General features: G+C 48.6%; 2 protein-coding genes across 2 annotated transcripts; one reads left to right on the top strand and one right to left on the bottom strand.

Annotated features, from left to right (window-relative positions):
• Positions 1-1,502: 1,502 nt before the first annotated feature.
• On the top strand, positions 1,503-6,490 carry C1QTNF2 (C1q and TNF related 2). The gene is made up of 3 exons (XM_084215642.1): positions 1,503-1,644; positions 4,275-4,523; positions 5,653-6,490. The coding sequence occupies exons 2-3, from the start codon at positions 4,283-4,285 to the stop codon at positions 6,264-6,266; spliced, it is 855 nt and encodes a 284-aa protein (XP_084071768.1). The 5' UTR covers positions 1,503-1,644; positions 4,275-4,282; the 3' UTR covers positions 6,267-6,490.
• A 581-nt stretch (positions 6,491-7,071) lies between these two features.
• Positions 7,072-9,975, bottom strand: FABP6 (fatty acid binding protein 6; the record flags this gene model as incomplete). The annotated part of the gene is made up of 5 exons (XM_084216090.1): positions 7,072-7,125; positions 7,306-7,395; positions 7,766-7,941; positions 8,747-8,831; positions 9,868-9,975. 5 exons carry the CDS (start codon positions 9,973-9,975, stop codon positions 7,072-7,074), a joined length of 513 nt encoding a protein of 170 aa, XP_084072216.1.
• Positions 9,976-23,910: the final 13,935 nt, after the last annotated feature.

Genomic DNA, 23,910 nt, shown 5'->3' with positions numbered 1-23,910 from the left:
GGAGCTGTTCCTTTTTCACACCATCTGAGGAAACCACTGTGGTTTCCCAGGCCCATCCCACTGGCATGGCAGCAAAGCCAGGGGAAGCTTTCACCTGATTTCCTATTTCACATGCAATGCCTTGAGCCTTTTGGCCCACACCCAGGCAGAGGGGCCCAGCATGAGATCTGGGTTCTTACAAATTCATAGAAACAGGCAAACAGTGAGAATTTCTATCTGACCAATTTCCAGAGCAGCCCTTGGAGCAGTGTCTGGGTCTGTCCCAGCTGTGCTCACCCCAGTGCCAGAGGTGAGCCAGCTTTTCTAGAGCAGCCCTTTTCCCAGGGAAATGCAAAGCTGAGGATTGCACGGGTTTGGGAAGGGCTGTTCCCCTGGAGGTTGTTCAGTGCCAGGGAGCTGGGGCCGGGCGCTGGCTCTGCAGGAGCTCTGTGGGACTGTCAGCACAGCACGAAAACAGCCCTGTGCTTCCTCAGCCAAATGTTCCCAATCCTCCCAGGAGCATCTAAACTGGCCCAGCTCACAAAGCCAACTGTGTACAGACTTCGTTTTTATGTTAGATCCGTTCCCACCAAGTGCCAAAAGCAAGCACAGGGGAAAGCTTAAAAATAAACCATGGCAACTCTGAGAAGGATGAATTTGGGCAGAGCAAGGAATGACAATTCCAGCATTCTCCTGATCAGCTGATGTTCTGCACTGAGCAGAAAGGATTTACTGGCTGCAGGGCAGGGTTTGGAGCCCTGCCATCAGGCACATGCCTGTCCCACGCCCATGAGGGATCCTGGTGGGGCCAGAGCAGGAACCCACAACCAAAGATGAGTCTGGTCAATACCAGCCCTGGCAGCATCCCAGAGCATCCTGCTCCAGCCTCAGCTACTGCTCCTGCTGTTCCTGTCTTACCTGAAGCAATTGTTGGGGGGTTGTAATTATTTTCCAAGCTTAAAACAAAATCCCAATCATTTCCCAAGACAGAAGCATTCCTGCCCTTCCACCCCTATCACAAAGTTGTATTTTGTAGTGCACATCAGCCTGAAGAAGTGCTGAGGTACAAATTTGCATTTGCAGAACTGCTGCTTCATGACTTGGTCCTTAAATTCAAGCCTGGAGTGATTCAAGTGCGTTTCCACCCCTAGGACAAGATTTTCTTCCCTTTAATGCTCTAGGATAAAGTATGAAAGTTGTTCCCCAGTTGGATCATTGTTACCCATTCACTGCTTGTGTGAGCAGTGACTACAGCAGAGAGGGGCAGCATCAATCAGAAAGGATCCAGGCAGCCCCTGAGCCTTTCCTGCAGGACTGTGAGGGAGAGGGAGAGTGGGAAAAGCTCCCTAAGCATCAAGAGCTTTCCAGCCACATGTGCGTAAAAATCCCTTCCCGTGCCACGTGACCGAGGAAGAGGCACAGATCCATTACACAACAATAAAAATATGCCTTTGGCAACGTGGAGCCAAAGTGGAGCTGCTGCAGGGAGCTCAAACTACGCACGAGAAGGAGTAAAACAGGAATAAAAAGGACCAAAGTCAATCCTGCACAGCCCTCCCAGGACCTGCTGAGGCAGGACGGGGCTGTGGATCTGCAGCAAAACATCTGCCTGAAGCCCTGGGGGTTGCCAGCGCCTGTCAGGATCCCTCTGAGGAGATCAGGCTGGTGAGTAGGACTTTCCTTCCTCTGCCTCTCCCTCCTCTTAACCTTAACTTTGAAAACTTCCCAAATAAGGTCTAAGTCGCTGAGCACTCAGGTTTCCAAAGCCTGCGCAGGAATCCATAAAGGCAACAGTTGCCAGTTAGAGAAATAACACCATGAGGGAAACATTCCCCAGCATTTGCTGGGAGCCCCCACCTCCTTGAGCCTGTCCTTGCACTGGGCAGCTGCCGAGATGGGTTTGAGCTCGGGGTTAGGAAGGATTTGGCACAGGAATTCCTGGTGCTTCTGCTCCAGGCTAGGGAAGGTTTGACACAGGAATTCCCGGTGCCTGCAGCCAAGGACAGAAGGTGCATCCTCTGCTTTACCTCCTTTGCTTTGTGCAGCAGCAGGGAACACATCAAACCCCTGTGGGTGTAAGTGCTTCCCTGGCTCCTAACAGTTAAATCTACCAATTTCTGCTGTTCTGTCACTGCTGTTACACCTGATTTCACCAAAATCAGCCTCACACCCAAGGGCTCCTTTTGCTTCCACCCCAGGGATGCTGCAGGGCAGCCTGCAGAGCTGAGAATTAGGCTCATGGAGATAATGATTATCCTGAAGATTAATTAAGACACCTTGAAGTACACTAGGAAATTGTGAAGCAGAAAGATGGATGTTTCATTTGGGAAAGCCTCGAATACTGAAAGGAAATAGAGAAGAAAGTCATGGTGTTCACTCACTGCTGGGTCCCCTCATCCTGCTCCTGCCTCCCTCCAAGCAGCAATTCCCTCAGTTTCCTATTCCCACCACCACATGGCACAGGGTGGCTTCACTGGCCAAAAAATCATCGTCACTGCACGTGCCACCAAACCCTGCATCTGGCAACCCTCAGGGATTTTCCTCTGGGATTTCAGCCCAGCTGCCCTGGAAGCAGCAGAAAGTACAGCTGATCCTGACTCTTCCAGGCAGGATCTTTTCTTACAGAAACACTTTAATGCAGAACAGGCATTGGTCACGGCCCAAAGGTCTCTAACCCTGGTGACAAAGCCATTGGTTAAAATGTCATTGGAAAATCAGCCCTGCTGCTGCACAGCCTCCTGTGCTGGGCTGGCTGCCCACACCACGGAGAGGGGAGATGCTGATCTGCTTCCAATTTGCTTTTTGGAGCTCATTGGACCTTCTACATCGAGGAACAATTTTCCTTTTAAGGTGGAACAGCATGAGGTTTGTTCTCTTTCAAAAAGATTTCTTGAAGAGGGTATTTATAGATGCTCTTGTGGACGTGGTGGTGCTTTGCATCCCACACACATTGCTGGGATATGGGATGAAGTGTTCATGTGGTGCTGTTAATTAGCACCAGCTCTGGAGCTGTGCCAGAGAACAGCCCCAACTTGGATACTCCCCGCTTATCCAAGTACTGGTCCCACAGACCTCCCGACCTCAGGGGATTTTGTTTGCCCTTTTTATCCCATCAGGTCAATGAGCTGGGCTGTCTCAAGGTATCAGAAGTAATTATGGTAAGAAACTGTCACAGGAGGAGCTGCTCTCCCACCCTCTGCTCCTTCTCACACCTTCCTTCTCCACATGAGGCATTCCCAGCTTTTCTCCAGGTTAAGCTCCACAATGACATTTTTCCCTGCCACAGCTTGTGAGTCACATCTACCTCCAGACACCTGTCACTTCTCTGCCCTGTTGGAGGGGTTCCTGGGAAGCAGGGATGCAGCTTGCCTTCTGATCTCCCCCTCCACAGGCATTTTGTTTCCCTTCCCATGAACTCAGAAGCCTTCATTCAACTTTCCACATGAACAATGGGGTGGTGTTTTCCATCTCACAAGTCCATTAAACCAACAAGCAGCAAATCAGAGCTGAAGAACCAAAGGACTTAAGAAGACAAATCCAGCCCTGGATCTGGTTTGCATTTCCCTCTCCTCTGCATGTTCTTAATTATAATATCACAGAACTGGGGGCTCCCACTGAGCATAAATATGTAGGATCAGCTGGCTGGATTTGGAGCATCTAAATATGCATTTCTACCCCTCAGGAGCTGAGAGCAGGATGAGAGCTAAGGCCAACATGGAATTTAGCCAGTGCTTTAAGCATCTTATTTCCAGTACTGAGAAGCTGCTAAAGCTGAGCTGCAGTGGGGAAGAGGATGAGGCTCAGCTCATCTGCCAGGCAAAAGGCACTAAGACCTGGCCCAAAGCCTGCCCAGCCTCTCTTCTGAGTCCTGCCCTGCATCACATGATGTGCTTTGTGCTTTGAAGAAACCCCAGTGACCCAACCATGGCACATCATGCTGGGGATGTTCGCACCAAGCCCCTTCTCCTTCTTCCACTCCCCTGCTCCCAAGCAGCTGCTTTCTGCACCTCTCTGCCATTGCTGCTGGTGTTTTGGGGGGAAAAGAGGCTCAGGGAGCAAAATGAAATGAGGGATGGCCACAGACACAGACTTGGAGAAGAGTAAGTTTGATAAAATACTGGTCTGAGCTAGAAAACTCCGTGAGCCAAGTTCTTGGAATAGCATCACACCAAAGCAAACAGCTCCCCCACCCTGCCAGGACAAGCCAAATAATCTCCCATTTTTGTGCAAGTTTCTACACCACCCATGCCAGCGGTGCCCACAGGCTGCTGCCTTATCCTGTCTGCTCCCCACAGGCTGCGCCATGCTCTCTGCTGTGCTGCTCCTCTGGACCGTGCCCTGCGTGGCAAACCACATCCTGGGGGGCTTTGCCAAGCGGGAGCTGCAGGAGGGTGCCCAGCTGGCCTGCAGCCTGCCCGGGCCCCCCGGGCCCCCCGGGCCCCCGGGCGTGCCCGGCACTCCGGGCACCGTGGGCAGGATGGGCTTCCCGGGCAAGGATGGCAAGGACGGCCAGGACGGGGACAAGGGCGAGCACGGCGATGAAGGTAAGAGAGAGGCGCCCAGCATGGCAATGGGAGGGTGGAAGCTGTGGGGCAACAGCTCCTTCACATGGAGAACTCCTCCGAAGGATCCCGCCTGTCCGAGGGGCTCCAGGCTCTCGCCGTGTCCTCACAGTTGCAGTTTGTGTTGGCTTCCTTTTGTGACACAGTGAGGTTGGCCCTGCTCAGGACTCTCTAGAGCAGACAAGGAGCTGGTCTCAGGTTCCTGCTCCCAGGAAAACCAGAGCCACGAGAGAAAAGCAGCATCGGCTGCCCTGAGCGCTGTAACGGGACAGGCGCTGGCCGTGCCGGACCTAGCGCAGAGCAAACAGAGCTGAGGCGGGGTCAGAGGCATCAGGAGCAGCTCTGTGCACTGCAGAGATTTTCCTCTGCACACTAGAGAGCACTCCTGCCTCAGCAACGCCAGCGAGCCCAGCCTGCGGCTGCCTGCCTCCTCCCTCCCCAAACCGGCAATCTGGAGAGCAGATTTCCAGCCACAGCCGCATTTCGATCTGCTCTTGCTAACAGCAGGTCAAGAGGCACTGCATAAATCCTCACGGTTGTGCTCAAATCAGATACCACCGAGCCAGAATCACTGCCAGCCCAACTCCCTTCCCATCTCGAGGCTGCCCCTGCCACCCGTGTTTGCTGGTTCGTCCCCCAGCTGGGCTGGGCTGGGTTTTTTACCACATCTAGACTTACTTTTACCTTGTTTTTATACAGTCTCATGCTAAATGTAAAAAAACGCAAAGAAAAAGGAAAGTAATGAGATCAAAAGTATTCACCTACTCAAACTGAGGCTCTGAAAGCTTCACAAACCTGCCCCACTCTATAAAACCCAAACATTTAAAGTTTGTTCATTAATTCCTTCTTTTTCTCAAGTGAGCCAGATGATGGAATCAGTCCTTTGCTCCTTAAAAAGGACAGAATTCCACTGTTACCACACCAGCTCCCTGCCTACCTTGGCTGGTCAGTCAGTCCAGCCCCAGGTGGAATTTCATTGGGGTTGTCACACCAGCAATGGCTCCCTCCTAAATGAAATCCCTGCTGCAATGCTCTAACCCCCTTCTGCCGCTCTATCAGCTCTTTGCCTCAAGAGTGATAAGAAAACCTGATAAGATCATTTGTCTTCCAGGTCCCCAGGGCAGAACAGGAAACCCTGGCAAGCCAGGCCCCAAGGGGAAAACAGGAGCCATCGGCAAGGCAGGGCCCCGGGGGCCCAAGGGCTTAAAGGGCAATCCCGGGAAAAGCGGGGCCCCGGGGAAGAAAGGGCCCAAAGGGAGCAAGGGCGAGGCGGGGCTGCCGGGGCCCTGCAGCTGCGGGGCCAGCAGGGCCAGGTCTGCCTTCTCGGTGGCCGTGTCCACCAGCTACCCCAGGGAGAGGCTGCCCATCAAGTTCGACAGGATCCTGATGAACGAGGGAGGACATTACAATGCTTCCAGTGGGAAGTTCATCTGCAGCATCCCAGGGATTTACTACTTCACCTACGACATCACCTTGGCCAACAAGCACCTGGCCATTGGCCTGGTCCACAACGGCCAGTACCGGATCAAGACTTTCGATGCCAACACCGGGAACCACGATGTGGCCTCTGGATCCACCATCCTGGCGCTGAAGCAGGAGGATGAGGTGTGGCTGCAAATCTTTTACTCAGAGCAAAATGGGCTCTTTTATGATCCCTACTGGACAGACAGTTTATTTACTGGATTCTTGATTTATCCTGACCAAGATTATCTCAATGAAGTATAGGAGGAGAAACTATGGGGAAAAATAGGAAATGGGCCTCAATCCAATGAAGCGTGGCCTTACGTGGGACATGCCTGGGATTATCAGATGATTCCACATTTGCCTATGGGGTTATCAGCTGATTACACCCTGTATGGGCTATTTAGACTTTTCCACAGGGTACCAGGCTTTCAGCAGCCTCATGAATCTCTCCATCCCAAAGCCACCTGTTATGTATTCCATGATTATTCCAACATGCCATGGACATGTAACTCAAATACTGGCCAGAATGCTTTGGTTAATGCATTGTTATAATAAAGCATGGAAACCAACAGTCATTTCCTAAAGCTGAGCTGGGAAGTGCTACTGATGCTGGAGATTGTGTCACTGGGCCTCCTCCCCCAGACCCCAGCACAGTCCTTGTTAATGGAATCAGGCTTTGCCAGCCAAAAAAGAGTCAGGAATTTGTCAGCTGGAGTTGTAAAATCCCTCCCAGCCCCATCAAGGCAGCTCTAACAGCAAAGGCATCTGGTCTGCACAGGAAGTGATTAAAAGGTCTCGTTTTTAAGGCTCAGGGCTCCTCTCACAGCACAAAGTGGTGCTCTGAGCACCACCAGTGTCCCTCCGAGCAGAGAATCAGAGTCACAGAAGGGTTTGGTTGGGAGGGACCTTAAATCTCATCTGGCTTCACCCCCGTCAGATATTTAGGAATGGGGTCAGCATTAACATGATGATGTTTGTAAAACCAAGAAAGAGACGAAGACAGAACTTTATTTTATTTATTTTATTGTTGCCTTTCAGTGCACTGGAAGAGATTGGCCTTGCTGCCTTAGGCAATCTTTTTGCTGGTCCTTTTGTAGACTACACCAGAAGAAGTAGAAATCTGGAAAAAAGAACAACCCAAATCTTTAGTTGAACAGTGTAATCGGAGCCCCAGAGTCCCAGGGGATCAGCCCTGGGGATGGCTCAGGGCCTGTCCTTCACTTAAGATTTTTTCCTAAATTTCAAATGTTGAGTATTCTCTTTGTTTTTTATGAACTACCCTGGATCTTTGAGCACTCACCTCTACCAGCTTCCCCCCACAGATCTCTGCAGTGTGGCGGTAGTTGGGGAAATCAGCTACAAGTTTCCCATCTTCCATTTTGACAGTTGCCTGTGAGAGAGAAAGGGTTCATGTTGCTGGGGTTGCTGGAATTTCTGTTGCCAGATTCTGTAAACACCTGCACACCTGGTGCTGGAAGTTTATGAGACAGAGTTTGTGTGTTGCACAGGGCTGAAATCTGTGGGCTTTAGTTCTTGAATGTTCTCAGGTTAAATAGACACTTGGTCATCTTCCAGTTCCTGCAGGTTCCAGATCTGCACATGACTCATTAACAGCTCTGAGAACAGTCCTGGCAGGCAGCCCAGGAATCAGTGATGATGGAACCCCAGGGACACCTTCACTAGGCCTGACACAGGTTTGCTTTTCACCCAAAATCCAAATCCACCTGAGGCTGGGGAGCTGAGGAGCTCTGTGAATTTACCTTGAATTTCTTCCCTCCCATGGTCTCCATGTCTGCCTCCTTGCCCACGGTGAAGGTGTTGGTGGTGGTGTGGCCTCCTGGGAAGTGCTGTGTCCACGTGAAGTCATTCCCATTCTGCACCACCTCTGTCACAATCTTGCAGTTCCTTCCCATTTCAACCTTGTCACTGGGGAGACCTTAAACAACAAAAACACAGAGTTTGTCAAATCTAAGCTGAATTTGAACTGAAGGATGGTAGTGGTGTGTTTGTTCTCAGAGCATCTGATTTGTTGTTGATTTCTTATTTTTAATTTTTTTACAATATCAAAGCTCTGAGTTGAAATTACTGATGCAAAGAAAGATATTAGTACATTAAGACGTTTGCTAAAACAAATCTTGCATTCTTTTCCTTAAGAAACAATACACAGGGAAAATGTACAAAGTACATAAAATATTCCCTTCTCCTTAACCTACACATGCAATGCTTGGAGTTTCATCTGTGGGACCTTGGGCCTTTGCTATTTAGCTGCACATACCTATTTGGATATTTGCTCTTGCTCTTTAACAAGAGGCACATGGAATCTTTGGACAGTTTGGGTTGGGAGGGAACTTAAAGATCATCCAAACCCCTGACAGGGGCAGGAACACCTTCCATTATGCTAGGCTACTCCAAGCCCCAGTGTCCAGCCAGGGATCCAGGGGCAGCCACAGCTTCTCTGGGCATCCTGTGCCAGGGCCTGCCCACCCTTCCAGGGAAGAATTTCTTCCTAATAGCCCATCTAAACCTACACCCTGCAAATCTGAATCCCTTCCCCCTTGTCCTGTCACTCCATTCCTTGTAAAGTCTCTCTCCATCCTTCCTGTAGCCCCTTCAGGCACTGGGAGGCCACAGCTGGGTCACCCCAAAGTTTCTCCTCTCCAGGCTAACAATCTCAGCTCTCCCAGCCTTTTCCCAGTATCTTTCCCAATCCATGCCCCATGCCTGACCCCAGCCAGACTCACCAATCTTCTGCACAAAGGCATCGTAGTTCTCGTCGGCCTCGAACTCGTATTTGCCTGAGAATGCCATGGTTCCCTTGGGATGAGCCTGGGAAGCAGAGCAGCAGCTGGATGGAGCAGGATGCACCAGCTGGGCTGAGCCCTGGCTTTATAGAGCAGCCCCAGCTCTCAGCCCACCTGGCCCACACCCCTTGGAAGTGGAGCTTTATGGCCCCTGAGTCACCGCGATGCCATCGATGCCATCGACCTGTGACAATCAAGGTCATCAGGCAATTGTGCATCCTTGCCAATAACCTGGAGATCAGCAGGAATCAAGGCCAAACGCTCAACTTTCCTTTAGAGCAGATTAAAACAAAATATGCATTTTTACTTTTAAGATTTCACTGGTTTTAGATTCTGGATGGAATAAAAGTAAAATATAAATGAACCATGCACCAGTTCTCAGCTCTGCAGAAAAAGACCTGGGGAAACTTGTGTCACAACCAGGGTTTCCTTTGCCCTTTTGGTTTAAAAGTGGCTGCAAAATGGCTCTGACTATCCTGAAAACATATTTGATGCTTAGTTTGTTAATTAAAACTCCCTCAGCTTAATCCCAAGATTGCTGAATCCAATGAAAGGAAACTTCCTTTCCCAGCTGGACCCCAGTGCTGAGGCCCCAGCTGTAAAGAGGAAAGCAGCATTGGCACAGGGAGCAGGGCAGGGGTGGCACAGCTATGGGAGCCTCAGCCCTTGCTGCTCTGCTCCAGAGGGATCTGCACAACCTTGGGAAGGAGGTCCATGAACTCAAGCCATAAACTCTCCTGCTCACATAAAATTTGCAAGGGGACAATTCCACTGGCAGAGTAACACCACAGGGACCTTGGGACAGAGATCAAACTGGATAAGGAAAACAGCCCAGTCCTGTGTAAAAGGAAGGAGATAATCAGATTATATGAACGGTATTGAGCTTTTATGCTCCCTGTCCATAAAGATCAGATTATATTGATAGCTGTTCCATGATGAGATACAAAAATGCTGACAGCTCCATATAGACATGGACAGGAGGTTTCATAACGCCATGATTTGATTCTGCTGGTTACAAGGAGCAGCTATGCAGAAAAGCTCTTTGCTGTATTTGAATGTACCAGGATGATGTAAATTCTAAGTGTGTGGCATTTGGAGACAGTGAACAGGAGTAAGTTGTCAGAGGAGTAAAACTCTTGTGGAAGCTCATCCCCAAAGGAAAAGGTCATCCAAAGTGAGCAGTGAATTCCCGGTGCCTCCAAGTCAGCAGCCTCTGATATGCAAAACACCCGAGTCTTCAAATGCTGCTGGGAACAGAGGGAGCTTTAAGGAGCCAAATCAAAGCCTTGGATATCTTTACTTTGAGAATTTGCTTGCACAAAATAATAACACAGCGTTTTTGCATTCCTTTTGTCTGTGAAGTCCCCTTGCCCTTGGGTGGCTCCCAGCAGCCTCCCAGGTTTATTAACCTTTCAGAAGAGTTGCAGAAAGCCAGGGAGATTCACTCAGAGACAAAACGAGGATAAGGGAGGTAATTCCAGCAGTGACTGAGCCAGGCAGTGCCGGGCTTTGAAGTGCTTTTAGAGCTGGATTGCAACTGAACTGGGAGTGCGGATTGAAGATATCAGAGGGAACTCTGCAGTGCCCACAGAGCTGCAGTTAATGACTCCCTCGAATGCAACTGCCTGGGGAAGCCTGTGGAGCCCCAAGCAGCCAGATCCGGCAGCCCTCCTTAGGAAATGCTAATGATTATTAATTCCTCTGGCACTCAGAGTAATCATTGCTAATGAATTCAGGATGAGCTCATTTGGCCTTAATGTGCTGGGTAATTCCAGGGGAGCCCTGTTACACTCGGCCTCGTTAAGTGCCCGTTTAGTCTGGTCCGAGGTGTTGCTGCTCTCCAGCCCTAAAGAGCTGAGAATTCATCACCAGAGTGGGGCTGAAATATTACACAGCTTGGGCAGAGCTCAGAGACTGCACAGAAATGCACCTGCCAAGCTCCACAGGTGACACAACCCAGAGCCTGTCCCTGCTTCAGAGGGAATGTGGACCTGCCTGACAAAACCAGGAAAAACTGGAGCTCACAAACGTTCAGGGACAGGAACACCTGCAGGGCAGGAAGGCACAAAAATCCCATAGTTTTGGGGACTCCTTAAAAGAAAATTCAATTATTTTGTGTGACAACACTCCATCAGGAGAACCTTCAGTGTGTCTGGACCTCCAGAAAAGAAATATCCAGAAAAACAAGACAACCAAAGGATTCATCCAGGCTGCACAGGCTGGCAGAGCCTCTGTAGAAAGGGCTTGGATCCCTCTGGTGTTCCTGATCTCCAGGTGGAACCTCAGGGGCACTGCTGGGGTCTGGGCTGGGAATTACAGGGACAGAAAACTAAACCTGGGGAAAATGTACCTGGTACCACAACTTCTTGGGAATTCCATTCTCTCCTTTCTCCAGGATTCTTCCCTTTAATGAGTTATCTTCTAGTAAATGTTATCAGCAGTTAAATTCACTGATATCTAGTTAAATGGGATAGGGATGAACAGCAGAAATGGGAAGCTACCTTGATTTTTACCAACTGTAACAGAAGACTTGAATTTTGTTACGCCGGTTTGGATTTGTGTATCCTGAAGAGGCACAGGAAGGCTAATTTTGGCTGTTCTCAATTGGGCTCCCACAAAACTGCTCAGATTCCTTTGAAGTATCATCCTTGGATTAAGAGCCACTGTGGAATATTTTGAACTCCAATGGTTTTAGTCTAATATAGACAATAGTTCAAAGGTTGCTAAAAAGAAGATATAATTCAGCTTTATCTGCAGACTCTTCTGGTCAAAAATCAGAGTTAAAGCTCCTCTCTCTATGGATTTCTTATATAGAAATATCTAAAGTTCTAATAAAGTGAATAACTGACGGCCTTGAAGAGAGGAATCATTGCAACTCTTCTGGACTTTTCTGAACAAACCCCAAAGCCACCCATCCCCTTTATCTACACAGCTCATGGGCTGGGTTGTAAAGGTATTATTACTTGATAATATCAGTGTTCTTGTCCTTGCTGACACATCAGATAACACGGCTCCAAATGGAGCTTATCCTCCAGGGAATCTAACTGGGATTTCCTCACAGGCTGTGGCTTCCCACCCAGAGAAATCCTGCTGTTCCAGAGCATTCCCTCAGTTTTTTCTCCCCAAGCTCTGTCAAAGGGAACATTCAATTGAAACACTGCTCTTTTCTTTCTCTGAGGCCACATCTGGTTTGCAGTTGACCTTTTGGTGTTCCCAGGTCCTCTCCTCTCTGTGTCACCCTCTGAAGCCTTTCCTGTTCTCCCTTCCCCTGCAGCTCACCTGGGAGAGGGCTCAGGTGGAGCAGCACCTGCCTGGAGCCGGGGAGAAACCACCTCAGGAACCAAAGAGGGATTTGATTTGAAATAATCTCAAAGGCACAAAGGAGAAACCAATATTTGAGTGAATTTTTCTTATGCCAGTGCAGTGTTTAGTAAGTGCCCCTGAAAATGTTGATCCAAGACAAGTGTGCAGGGACAGAGGGAGTCTGAGAAGCAGAGAAGGATTTCTTTCCTTGAAATACAAGAAAAGCCAGTTTTCTTTGCACAGAAAGCCTCTTCTGGGCCTCAGCTCTGCTTTGATGTGTGTGATCCACAGCAACATCTCACTGCATACTTTCAGCTCTTTGAAATTGTTTATATTGCCTTGGATACATTTATCAGGAGAAGAAAATATACTTCTGTGGCAGAGAAAATACACACATCTCACGTGCTAGTCCTTCCCCACCTCCACACCAAGCAGATCTTTGCATCCCCTTGTTCTAGGAGCTGCTTTTATTACATCTGGTGTCCCTCTTCTACAGTTTGATTTATTCCTGAGTTGCTCAGCACTAAGCTGGCTCTTATTAATCAAACAACATTGATGGAAAAGTGGGAAAATTAGACTGGCTTGGTAACAGCTGTGATTTTCTCAAACCCTGGAATAAGCCACATTTCTCTTAAAGATTCCTTCCAGAATCAGAAGAAAAATCTGGAAAACATTTCAAAATCTGAACTTCTACTTAAGTGTTGCTTTACTCCAGAGTACCAAACAACAGCTGTTTCCCTCCTAAACAATGGGAAAGCATCTGGGGCCAGAAAGCCCCTAAAAAAAGCCAGATTGGTTCAGTTGATCAGAGCAGGGTGCTGAGAACACCAGGTTTGTGTGTTCCGTCCCTGTATGGGCTTAAGAGTTGGACTTGATGATCCTTGTGGGTCCCTTCCAAGTCAGAATATTCTGTGATCTGGAAACTGGTATATTTTTAAAAACTTTATTTTTAACCTAAACCTACCTTTTCCAGTGGCTCAGACTGGTAACATGCACAGGTCGCTCTGAGGGTGCTTAAAAGCTCAGTGACTGGGTAGGAGCCAACTTCCCTAAATTCTGTTTCCTCGGGCACAAAATGCTCTTGCAAAATCTGCTTTTGAAAAGAATTTGCACCCAGGAGTAAAGCAGGATCCTGGCTGTCCCTGTGGCTCCCCTGGTGGTTCCAGGAGCAGCAGGATTTGTCTGGCAGCCAGGTGAGCTCACCTGTGCTGGGCCACAGCACCATCCAGTGCCAGCTCCCTGCTGCTGAACCCTGCCCTGGGAATTCCAGGGCCAAGCTGCAGCTCTGTCCTAAAAGGCAGGATTGGTAAAGAAACCAAAATTTCAGCTCTCCCTGTGTCAGAACTGGGGGTTTTGTCACATTTACAAAATTCAGGATCACAGGATCACAGACTGGTTTAGGTTGGAAGGACACTGAAGATCCTCCATTTCCAACCCCCTGATGCAAAGTTTAGGGGCACAATATGGGTTTTGAAGCTGAAGGGGAATCTGTTGGGTTTTAACCTGCTTTTCTACAGAGCTTTTCTACCTGTGATCTGTACTCAGGGCCTGTTCAGATCTGGTTTTTTGGGGATTTTTATTTGAACTGTTGCCACCCAGCAATGTTTGCAAGCCAGGGCTCACTAAGACTCCTTGGCCAGAGCATTTGAACCTCCTGAGCACCAACCTTTGGCTGCCTCCCCCTCCTCTCCCAAAACAAAACCTTGCAGGTTATTGGTACTCCCTGCTGCTCTGTGCTGGCACAAGGCTGAGCCAGGGCCGAACCCAGGATCTGCTTTCCCTCCCCAAAATTGGAGAGCAGCTCAGGGAAGGTGTGTGGGCTGTGTGTCCCTGCAAGAAGGAGGAATTCCCCCCGGGAAGCAGGGAGTGAGTCCCTGCAGTGGCGTTGGCCATGGAGCGATGCTCTCAGGGGTGGGAGCTGCAGGGAGAGGCTGCCCATCCCTCCTCTGCTCCTGAGGCAGGGGGCCCAGCCAGGATGGATTCCATGGGTCAGCCCAGGGAGCAGCTCCCAGCCCTCCCCAGCAGGAGCCAGCCCAGCAGAGCACAGGGCGCTGCAGCTCTGCCCATGCTGGGAGTGGGAATCTCAGGGAATGCTGCAATCCTTCAGTGCTGATTTAGGGTCTTGTCTGAGAAAAAAATCCTCCTCCTGCAACAATGGCTTTGTTCTGAGACGTTTGGTTTTGTCTGGTCAGTGCCTGCTCTTTTAAGTCATTGTGACCTACATACAGAGAGGATCCAAATAAAAAATTAAAGAGAAAGAGCTCTCTGTGACACTGCCTGGCTGAGCCAGCCCTGCAGTTCTGTGGCCTCTGGATTACTTTTTCACAGAGGGCCAGATATGAGTTTATATAAATTTTGTATGGTTGGGTTCTTTTCTTCATTATCGTATGAATGTTTAAATATCTCTCCTCAAGGAAAAATGTAGCATTTACCCACTAGGATGAAGAGATGGACACACCCTTGCTAGTGCTGTTATTCTGATAATATAAAGAAAAGCCCAGCCTGGAGCTGTGCCTCTGAATAAACCCCAGGACTGAGCACAGGGGGATGTTCTGGGAGCTCACAGCTCAGTCGCCCTGAGCCCCGGGTTCTTGTGTGAACACACACCAAAATTTTAACCAATTTTTGGGTTAAAATAATTTTCCCCAGGACACTTTGATGAGGTCTGGATGGCACAAGGAATGATTCTGGAGATGTGGAATCCAAGCCCTCTAACTCCCATTTAAATCAGGATTAGTGGCACCATGACTCCTGCTGACTGCTCCTTAAGCTGGGTGAGATCAGTCTGGGATCAGCTCAAATCCCAGGGGCTGCAAACTTGCTGCAAACTGATTTCATAGCCCAGGGGTCTGTTCCACCTGGAATAACCCAAGCTCTGAGCTGGAGGAGAGCTGTGCTGCTGCTCCTGCCCTGCAATCCCTGCCCCAGCTGGCACCACCTGGAGAAACAAGAACATTCCTGGGGCTGAGGTGCCCTGCAGGGTGCTGTGCTCGGTGCCCTGTCCCTGCAGGGCAGGGCTGGTGCTCCTGCAGCAGGGTCTGCACAAAGAAGGGCAGCTCCCCCAGCCTGGCACCTTTCCCTCCTCCCAGAGAACAACTGGCATTTCAGCCCAGCTGAGGGAAGCAGCTGGCTGGGGGTGAAGGAGGAAGCAAATCAGAGTTTATGGGGATCAAACAGGCCCCCATCACTCCTTGTGCTTGGGGCTGCAGGGCTAGCTCACATCCACCTCTGCTGCTGATTGTTTTTTTGACAGGAATTGCTCCCTAAACAGTCATGTTCAGTGATTATTTGTCTCCTTCCCTCTTCCCCTGATTACAGCCAGACTGGGACATCCCTGATCCGCATAGAAATGAATATTTGAAAAGGCAGGGCTGTCCTCCAAGGGCCCTGTGCACCATTAGGCCTCCAGATTTACTGCCCCACCGGAGGCCAGGGGGGTAATGAGGCAGCAGCAATGGGCTACGAATCAGGAAAGAGCAGCTCAAAGAAAGGGATTTGCCTTGGCACATTCCTGGCTGTAAATTAAAATTATCACTGAGGTCCTGCCTTTATCAGAGGATTTTTCACCTGGTTTTGTAGCCCCACCCCCAGTGCTCTGCACTGTAGCAGCTCCTCTGGACTCTGCAATGTGTTTTGCCTGTGCTGATGGACAGGAAGCACCAGCATCCAAAACCCAAGCACATTTAAAAGGAGTTTTGCTGTGTCACTGTGGTGGAGAGCTTTTCCCTCGGTGCTGAGCAGTGCCTGCTCCTGTGGGCCCTGCCAGGAGCCCAGGTTTGCCCAGGACTCTGGGGGAAGCACCGGCATTAATTGCAATCTGTGCAGCCAGGCTGCTCCAGCTGCAGCAGGAATGCTCATGAGTGCCAGGAATTGTGTCCTCCCTGTGGAAAACACATCCGCAGTTCTCGGTCCTGCAGCCACCAGAGCCCTGCAATCCAGCACCTCCAGCCTGGGCTCCTTCTCTCCCCCTGGACCTGGAAAGATCTGTGCAGCTTTGTATCCCAACGTGCTGAACCCTCGGAACTGACTCATGTTTTCCCTCATTTGGGAATGATTCAAGAACTTCCTCTGGCCTGACCACATCTGACTCACCCCGGGTGACTTCAGAAATTCAAACCAAATTGAGATTGGTGGAGAAAAAGCAAAACTGAAGTCAAATTGTAACTACTGATGTGACAAAGTATTCTTGACTCAGTCGGCCGGCAGAAGAGGATTCATCTGTTCTGTCGCTGGTCCAAGCCTGCATTCATCAGCCAATTTGATTTCATTCTGAGGGGAAAATATCATGAGTATCAGGAATCCCTTTTATATTAAATTTATTCCCTAGAGGAAAACCCTTTGCAATGACAAAAAATTCCATGTACCACAGAGAAAAAGATTTCCAAACCCCTCTCACACAGAACTAGGAACCCATGGTGAACAGGCAGAGAAACTGTTTCACATTTCCCAGATACAATGTCCTAGAGAACAGTGTTTTAACTCTAAAGAGCTGTTTTGTTTGAAGAGCTTACACAAGCATTTAAACCTTTCCTATTTCATGCAGGAGACAGTTGCCAAGTCTGTTCTGTGCCTGCAAGCACAGATGAGCACAGAGGATGCTTTGTGAGGACTGATTATATTCTATTTACCAAATTTTAAACAGCACTGATTTTTACATCTTTCCTTCTTCATCTCAGAGAGGACAAGAGATTTTCTCCTTCCTCCTCTGTTCCTTCCTGCACTGGGGATATGTGGCTGCTTTTATGCAGAATCCTGACTGAGACTTCTCCATTTTCATTAAGGCATAACTTGATTCAATCCTGGTAATTCTTTTGGGATCCAGTCCTTCACCTTGCATTGTGTGTTTCACCAAGGGAATTTCCTACAGAATTGTGTCCCTTGAAGGGTGCGGCATGAAATTCTAGATTTCAGAACATTTTTGCCAAAGCAGAACAAACAGAGCACCCCAGACATGTCCTAGACTGAGGCACCAGAGGTGGAGAAGGAGCTCTCAGTAAACCCCAGGTGCCAGCAGAGCAGTGCCAGAGGCTCTGCCAGGATTATCCAGAGTGCAGGTCTCCAAACACAAGGGATGAACCCTGGGTGAAGAGCAGATTGCTTGCAAACAGTGGCTGTAATTCTCAATCTTTTTCTCAGAACAAATACAATTACATGGGTACAGTTCATTTATTTCCCTTACAGTTTTCCATCCCCTTTTACTCCAGAAGTTAGGCTGAGCCTAAACAGAGGAAGCCCACAATCTTGCAGCAGAGCAGCCATTACTGGGTGCTTCCTTTTCAGCATCAAGTACCTCTGTTGCAGTTTCATTTCTGTATTTCCTAAACTAGTGTGAACTGTGCCTGGAAAATGCATTTTTTAGAGCATTTCTCAATGCTTTGGAAGCCTTACCTTGCCTACACCCAAGAGAAACAACCACACATTTCCAACCAGTTGTTTCAGTGAACAGAAATAAATGTAAGCTGGCAAAGGTATCTTTTGCCAGCAGAGTTTGTGCTGCTCAGCACAGTGGTTTCAGCAGCAGTAGGGACAGAACTGTTAAGAATAAAGTATTATCCAGCTCCAGCAGCTCAGGCCCTGCTCTGTGATAAGCCCCACATGGAGGATTAGATTAGGGCAATATAGAGAAATATTGGCTACACCGACACATTTCCTCAGAGGGTGGTGACACAGCTGTTGAAGGCTTGCACTTTCCTTTTTATTATTTGCTGAAGGGTGAGTGGGGAGAGTTTCACTGGGCCAGCTCTAGAAAGAGAGTCAAAGGCAAGATCCAGCCCTGATCCCAGGGAATGCAGTAAAAAGCACAAACAATGCTCTGCAAATCACCAAGATTGGTTCTAATTGCATACATCTTCTGCCTTTGGAGCTGCTAAGACAGATGTGCAAGAGTCACAGCTGAATGACCCCTGACAGAGATGTTCTCACTCCTGGCATTTGTCACTTCACAGACTTGTCTGTGACAGGACCAAGGAAAAGGATTTTTTAAAGTTCCCATTCTGATTGCATCACTCCAGCTCTACACTCCCCAAAGCTCTTGGACAAGCAACATTTACTGTATTTTTGCACAGATCACTACGTGTCCTTATCACATCTTTCATGTCAATCATCTCTGCTGTGGCTTTGTGGAGCAGCTGCCAATCACCCACCCTGCCACCACAAATCCCAGTGCTTCATTGATTCCAGTATCAGAGCCTGTTTTGTTCTGGAGCTGATGGGATGTTTTTTCCCTGGACTGAGTTAGAGTCTCTGAATGAGGGCAACACAATTTCCAACCATTAACAATCCTGGAAAGGCAACAGAGCAAGCTCTTGGTGTGAAGAATTCTTTCTCTTGATGTGCAAGCCCCTTGCAAATGGTGTTGCTCAGAGTCAGAATGTACAAGATTACCTGGGAGGAGAAATTAAAAACTGACCTGACTTTACCAAAGGAAGTGACTTGCAAAGGACCATGCTGGGATTTGCAGGTGAGCTCTGACAGGAATTCAGGCTGAGCCTGGGCACTCCATAAATTGATCCTACTCGGAATTGGATTAGGAAAGGGAGAGAGAAGATGCCACCAGATATCCATAAAATACAGAGATACATCTCTTGCTTGAAATACACCTGGCACAAGAGGTTCCAAGTCCACAAGAAACCAGAAGATGAGACAATGACAAAAAAAAGGTCTGTAAGAAAACACAAGGTAAAACACTAACTGAGAGCAATCTGTAATTTCCTTACATATTCCCCCTCAAACCGTGTGATATTTTAAACTAATGACAAACTTGCCATTTTTATTAATCACCAGAGTTCTTTCATTATTTTTATCCAGAATGCAAAAATACACAAAGCAGACAGGGACACACAGTCCATTTTCTATCAAAATCAAAAAGCTGAAAATACTTGCCTGTGATGACAGCACTTCTTTGCTCCCACCCCTCCCAGGAGAGCTGCAGACCTCAGGAAGAGCTGGGTCTTAATTTTTGGGTTGATTTCTTTGGGTTTTGACTGAAAGACAAACTGCATGGCAAAGCTGATCTTTTTAAGCACAACTTAAAAAACTTGACTGCATTGTCATTTATGTCCCGTCCCTGCCTTTGGAAGAGTTTCAAAAGTACCACGAGAGAGGCAGAGGGACCAGGGGAGAGTGGAACCCCAGGCTCTGCAGTGCCTCCATCACAGACTGAACTCCCAGCAAGATCCAGCTACAACCCCAATGATTCTGAGTGACATGGAGAAGCAGACAAGGCTGTGAGACAAGAGTTACTTGGTTTTACTCAGGTAAACCACGAAGGCAAGCTGCCTTCAGGAGGGACAGCCTGTTAGAGGCCCTTTTGAAATCTCCCTAGAAAATCCCACCACAAATTTGTTCTCTTTTGGGGACCACCGGCAGTGCTTGGCTCTGGTCTGCAGCCAGCCCATTTCCAATTGTTGTATGTCACACAGTGTCGAGCTGGAAAACACATTTGTCTCCACCAGTCAATTTACTGAAATCCATACAATTGTTGAAGTCAAACAATTAGCAAGAAAGCTGAATGCCTCAGTAACTCTTCATTTAAGGAGAGAAATTAGTTTGTAATTTATGGAATAACTTGATGCATCTGAAAGACCAATTTTCTGATCCCTGTGTCATTGTCAAGGATAACATTCAGCACTTACACAGCACTTCATCCTCAAGTTGTTTTTAAACCTTCACTATAATTAAACCACATCACTCTTGTGTGGATGAAATGTTATTGTCCATTTTTCACAGCCAGCAGAGCTGAGGCCCACACAGGTGCCAAAGAGAAGGACACAGTGACACAGGCAGTTGGCAGCTGCTCCTCCAGCTCGGAAATACAAAAGATCCAAAACATTCCCAGTCAATTCCATTTCCTCCATTGTCCTGTCCCCTTGAGCTCTGTCAGCAACCAGCTCTGATGAGAACGGCCTGTGTAGGGTTCCCACTCCTCTAATTAAGGTGTTTTACCCTTCCTGCTATTCCTATTTGAAATAGGATTCATCTCCAGGGACCACAGGTGAGGAAAGGTCCCACCTCACCAGTTGGGCACTCTTGATGCCAACAGGGCTTGGCTGCAGATGTAGAATAACCTCAGAAACACCACAAGGAACAAAAAGTTGCTCTGACATATTTGTGGCTAAAGAGACTTCTGTAATTTCTCAGAAGACTTTAATGAGCAATTCCCTATTAATTACCAAGCTGCCTTGCCCAAGCTGAGGAGTTTGGCCTCCCTATCTGTCCTGGCTCCAGTGTGATGCCCATTTTCTCCAAATGGAGAAATCTATGGAGATAGAGTGTGGCTGCCAGCAGCACCTGCAGCTGCACAGGCTGCAGAAGAAGGCAGGAACCAGTCAGAGTAGGAGATAAGACAGGAAGTACCTTCAGACTCCATTTCCTTACAATTACCAAGTGAGATCTCAGCAGTGAGACAGTGCCAGTCCTTCACCCCACGGGCTCACAATTACTATTTTTTTAAAGCAACCCCAACTCTGGAAATCTCTTTCAATCAATTCTCCATACGGACATTAGATTAAGCCCCACTCATTGACTTCATCTCTTGTTCACAAGAAATGCAGCGCATAATTGACTTTTCAGATTACAGGGCAAAATTCTGGGGCACATGAGACTGCAGTGAGGTTTCCCAAATCATTTAATGCTCATCCCTAAACCCAACAAAATGAGCTCCGTGTTCATAGGGCCACAGAAATCAGTTACCAACATTACAGGAAGGACTGATGATTTTCTCATCCCAAACTAACTTTCTGTAATAATTCACTTACAAATTTCAATCCAGCTTAAATATAATTAACAATTGTTGCAAGAGCATTACTTTCCCAATCTGTTAGAGGAGCAGTGAGTTTGCAGCACACAACCAAGACCCATATTTATGTTCAGTTTATTTGCCTGTATCCCTCTGCATTGCTCACATACAGTGGTTTTCACTGGTTACACTTTTTAACTTAGAAAACCTTAAACATTCCTCACCAGCAATCATGCCTTGAAAATGCTGACTAGTGGATTTATTAGCACTGTGCAAAGCTGTGAACACTAAACCTGACTTGGGGAGGTTTGGCGGCCCTGCCCAGTGTCACAGGAAGCCACTGTGGCAGGCTCAGGAAGCCACTGTGACTGCAGTTGGGGTTGAGCAGGGCAGCAGAGCTCTGTGCTCCTGCAGCAGAACCTGCAAAGGCTGCAGTGAGGATAAAAACCTCATCCTGGAATGTGGGGAGCCTCAAAGCCTCAGTGGGGATGCTGGAACTGCAGACTGAGAACCTCCTCTCTAAAGTTCCTCCACCCTGGTGCAGGTATTGGGACAGGGATCTGCTGTCCACCAAGACAAACTGTCCCTGTAAATCCACACGCTCCTCCAGAGCCCTGTGTGCCCACTCTGAGAGGGATCAGCTGCAGCAGGAACAGCTCAGCCAGCCTGGACCTCTCCAGCCCCTGGGACACCAGCAGCATCATTAATTCCAGCCACTGGGCAACTCCAGGGCCAGCTCTGACACAGCCTGGCTCCAAGGGAGCTGAGGGAAGCTGCACTCAGGGGTTTGGCTGCACTGGAACCCTGGTTACTGTCCATTTGTGAGGATTGCTCCTTAAAGCCCTGCACTGGCGGTGCTTCTTTCATGGCACTGCACTTCCAGGCTGCCCGGAGTTCCCACTGTCCAACACCTGAAAACTCCACACCCCATTAGTTATTCCCTACTGAAGTACTCAGACCTGCTGGGACTGCTCACACCTCCAGATTGGAGTTCCATGACAGAGCAAATCAATTTCACTAACGCTGAGTTTAGAGGTTCCTCATGTCCCACACAAACAATTCCCCTTCCATGTGTGCTGTGCACAAACTCCAGCTGGATCTGCTGCTTCCCCACATCCCCTCACTCTCTCCACCCAAACTCATCTTCCTCAGCTGCCAATCCCAACAATTTACTGCAACACATCTTTATGGAGCTCACCATTTTTCCTGCCTTCATTTCAATTGTTCTATTCCTCTGATTTTCTCCATTCCCCTCTGTAATTTATAGTTCCTTCTCTCCATTTCTGTCCTTCCTGCCACTTGCTGAACACAGAGAAAGTTGTTTTAATTTACAGAGAGTGTGGTAATGCAATCTGTTTCATTAATTTAATTAGTTTTATTTTGGCAGTTTCTAAAGGTTCCAGGATAGAAAAAAAGACTCCACAACTATGGAATCACATTGCAGACCAGTCTCTAAGGCAAATCCTGTCTTAAGGAGATTACAGGTTAGATTTGAAATAAATAGAAATTAAATGGTGATCAAAGGTATTTGGGAGGGAAAAAAAAAAATATAGTAAGGTTTCTTTTTGTTAAATTTACAAGTTCCATCCTGCATCCACATGCCTATGTTGGTGAGGTTGAATTTTAGAGTTACCTATGGTACGGTATTTCTGTGGGGCATTATTCTGGGCTATAAATGTCCTGATTTACCTTTTTTTAAAAGCACACACAGCACCTTTCAACATTCAAAGGAGCCGTTTATGTTTTATTTTGATCTCTCAGTAGGGTCAAGCACATAATCTGCTGTTACTGCAGTGAAGCAGAGAACAAGCATACACCCACTCTGTTCCCTACGGAGCACAGGAATTGCTGGCCACTCCAGGGGATCGAAAACACAACAATTTGCATTTGAATGTCCTCCACGAGCAACACCTGCTGAAAAGGTGCGTTCCAGCAGAAGACTTGCAAGAAGAAATCTTCCATTTTATGCCCATTCTTTACATAAATCCGAGCTTAACATAACAAAGAGCCTGCTGGGCTGAGCTGTTAGATCCGAGCATCCCATCAGCTCCAGGGCTGAATAGTTTTAGTTTCTTTCTGTGTTGGTTGGGAATTTCTTGCGGGCTCAGGATTTACGGCCCCGTTCTCTGCTCAGCATCCACTGGGAAGGGAACAGGGGCTGTGTCCTGAGCACACAGAATGGAAACACCATCGCAGGATAAACCCCTCTGCTCTGTAGCCGAGGCCGGGAGCCTGCTGGCCTCCCTCGGTGCCTGAAGGTGTCTGGAGCCCGGCTTAAGCAAACTGTGTCTGTGTGTCTGTCAATGTCCTGAGGGCAGAACCGGAGCGTGTGTGAATGTCCTGAGGGCAGAACCGGAGTGTGTGTGAATGTCCTGGGGGCAGAACCGGAGTGTGTGTCAGTGTCCTGAGGGCAGAACCGGAGTGTGTGTCAGTGTCCTGAGGGCAGAACCGGAGCGTGTGTGAATGTCCTGAGGGCAGAACCGGAGTGTGTGTGAATGTCCTGGGGGCAGAACCGGAGCGTGTGTCAGTGTCCTGAGGGCAGAACCGGAGTGTGTGTGAATGTCCTGAGGGCAGAACCGGAGTGTGTGTCAGTGTCCTGAGGGCAGAACCGGAGTGTGTGTGAATGTCCTGAGGGCAGAACCGGAGTGTGTGTCAGTGTCCTGAGGGCAGAACCGGAGTGTGTGTGAATATCCTGAGGGCAGAACCGGAGTGTGTGTCAGTGTCCTGAGGGCAGAACCGGAGTGTGTGTCAGTGTCCTGAGGGCAGAACCGGAGTGTGTGTCAGTGTCCTGAGGGCAGAACCGGAGTGTGTGTGAATGTCCTGAGGGCAGAACCGGAGTGTGTGTCAGTGTCCTGAGGGCAGAACCGGAGTGTGTGTCAGTGTCCTGAGGGCAGAACCGGAGTGTGTGTCAGTGTCCTGAGGGCAGAACCGGAGTGTGTGTGAATGTCCTGAGGGCAGAACCGGAGCGCTGACCCGGCCCGGATTGCCCGGGGCCGGGCTGGCCGGGGCTCGGGCAGCCGCTGCCGTGGGAGGAAATCGTTCACTGCTGTTCTCCCCTTCCGAG

Source organism: Fringilla coelebs (genome assembly GCF_963513975.1).
Source record: "Fringilla coelebs genome assembly, chromosome: 15".
Classification (NCBI taxonomy): Eukaryota; Metazoa; Chordata; class Aves; order Passeriformes; family Fringillidae; genus Fringilla; species Fringilla coelebs.
Note: the sequence above shows the minus strand (reverse complement) of the source record. Positions and strands in the feature narration are given on the sequence as shown.

Coding starts and splice junctions, on each gene's coding strand:
- C1QTNF2 (XM_084215642.1), top strand. CDS start 4,283: ATGCTCTCTGCTGTGCTGCTCCTCTGGACCGTGCCCTGCGTGGCAAAC. Junction 4,524..5,652: donor GGGCGAGCACGGCGATGAAG/GTAAGAGAGAGG, acceptor TTTGTCTTCCAG/GTCCCCAGGGCAGAACAGGA.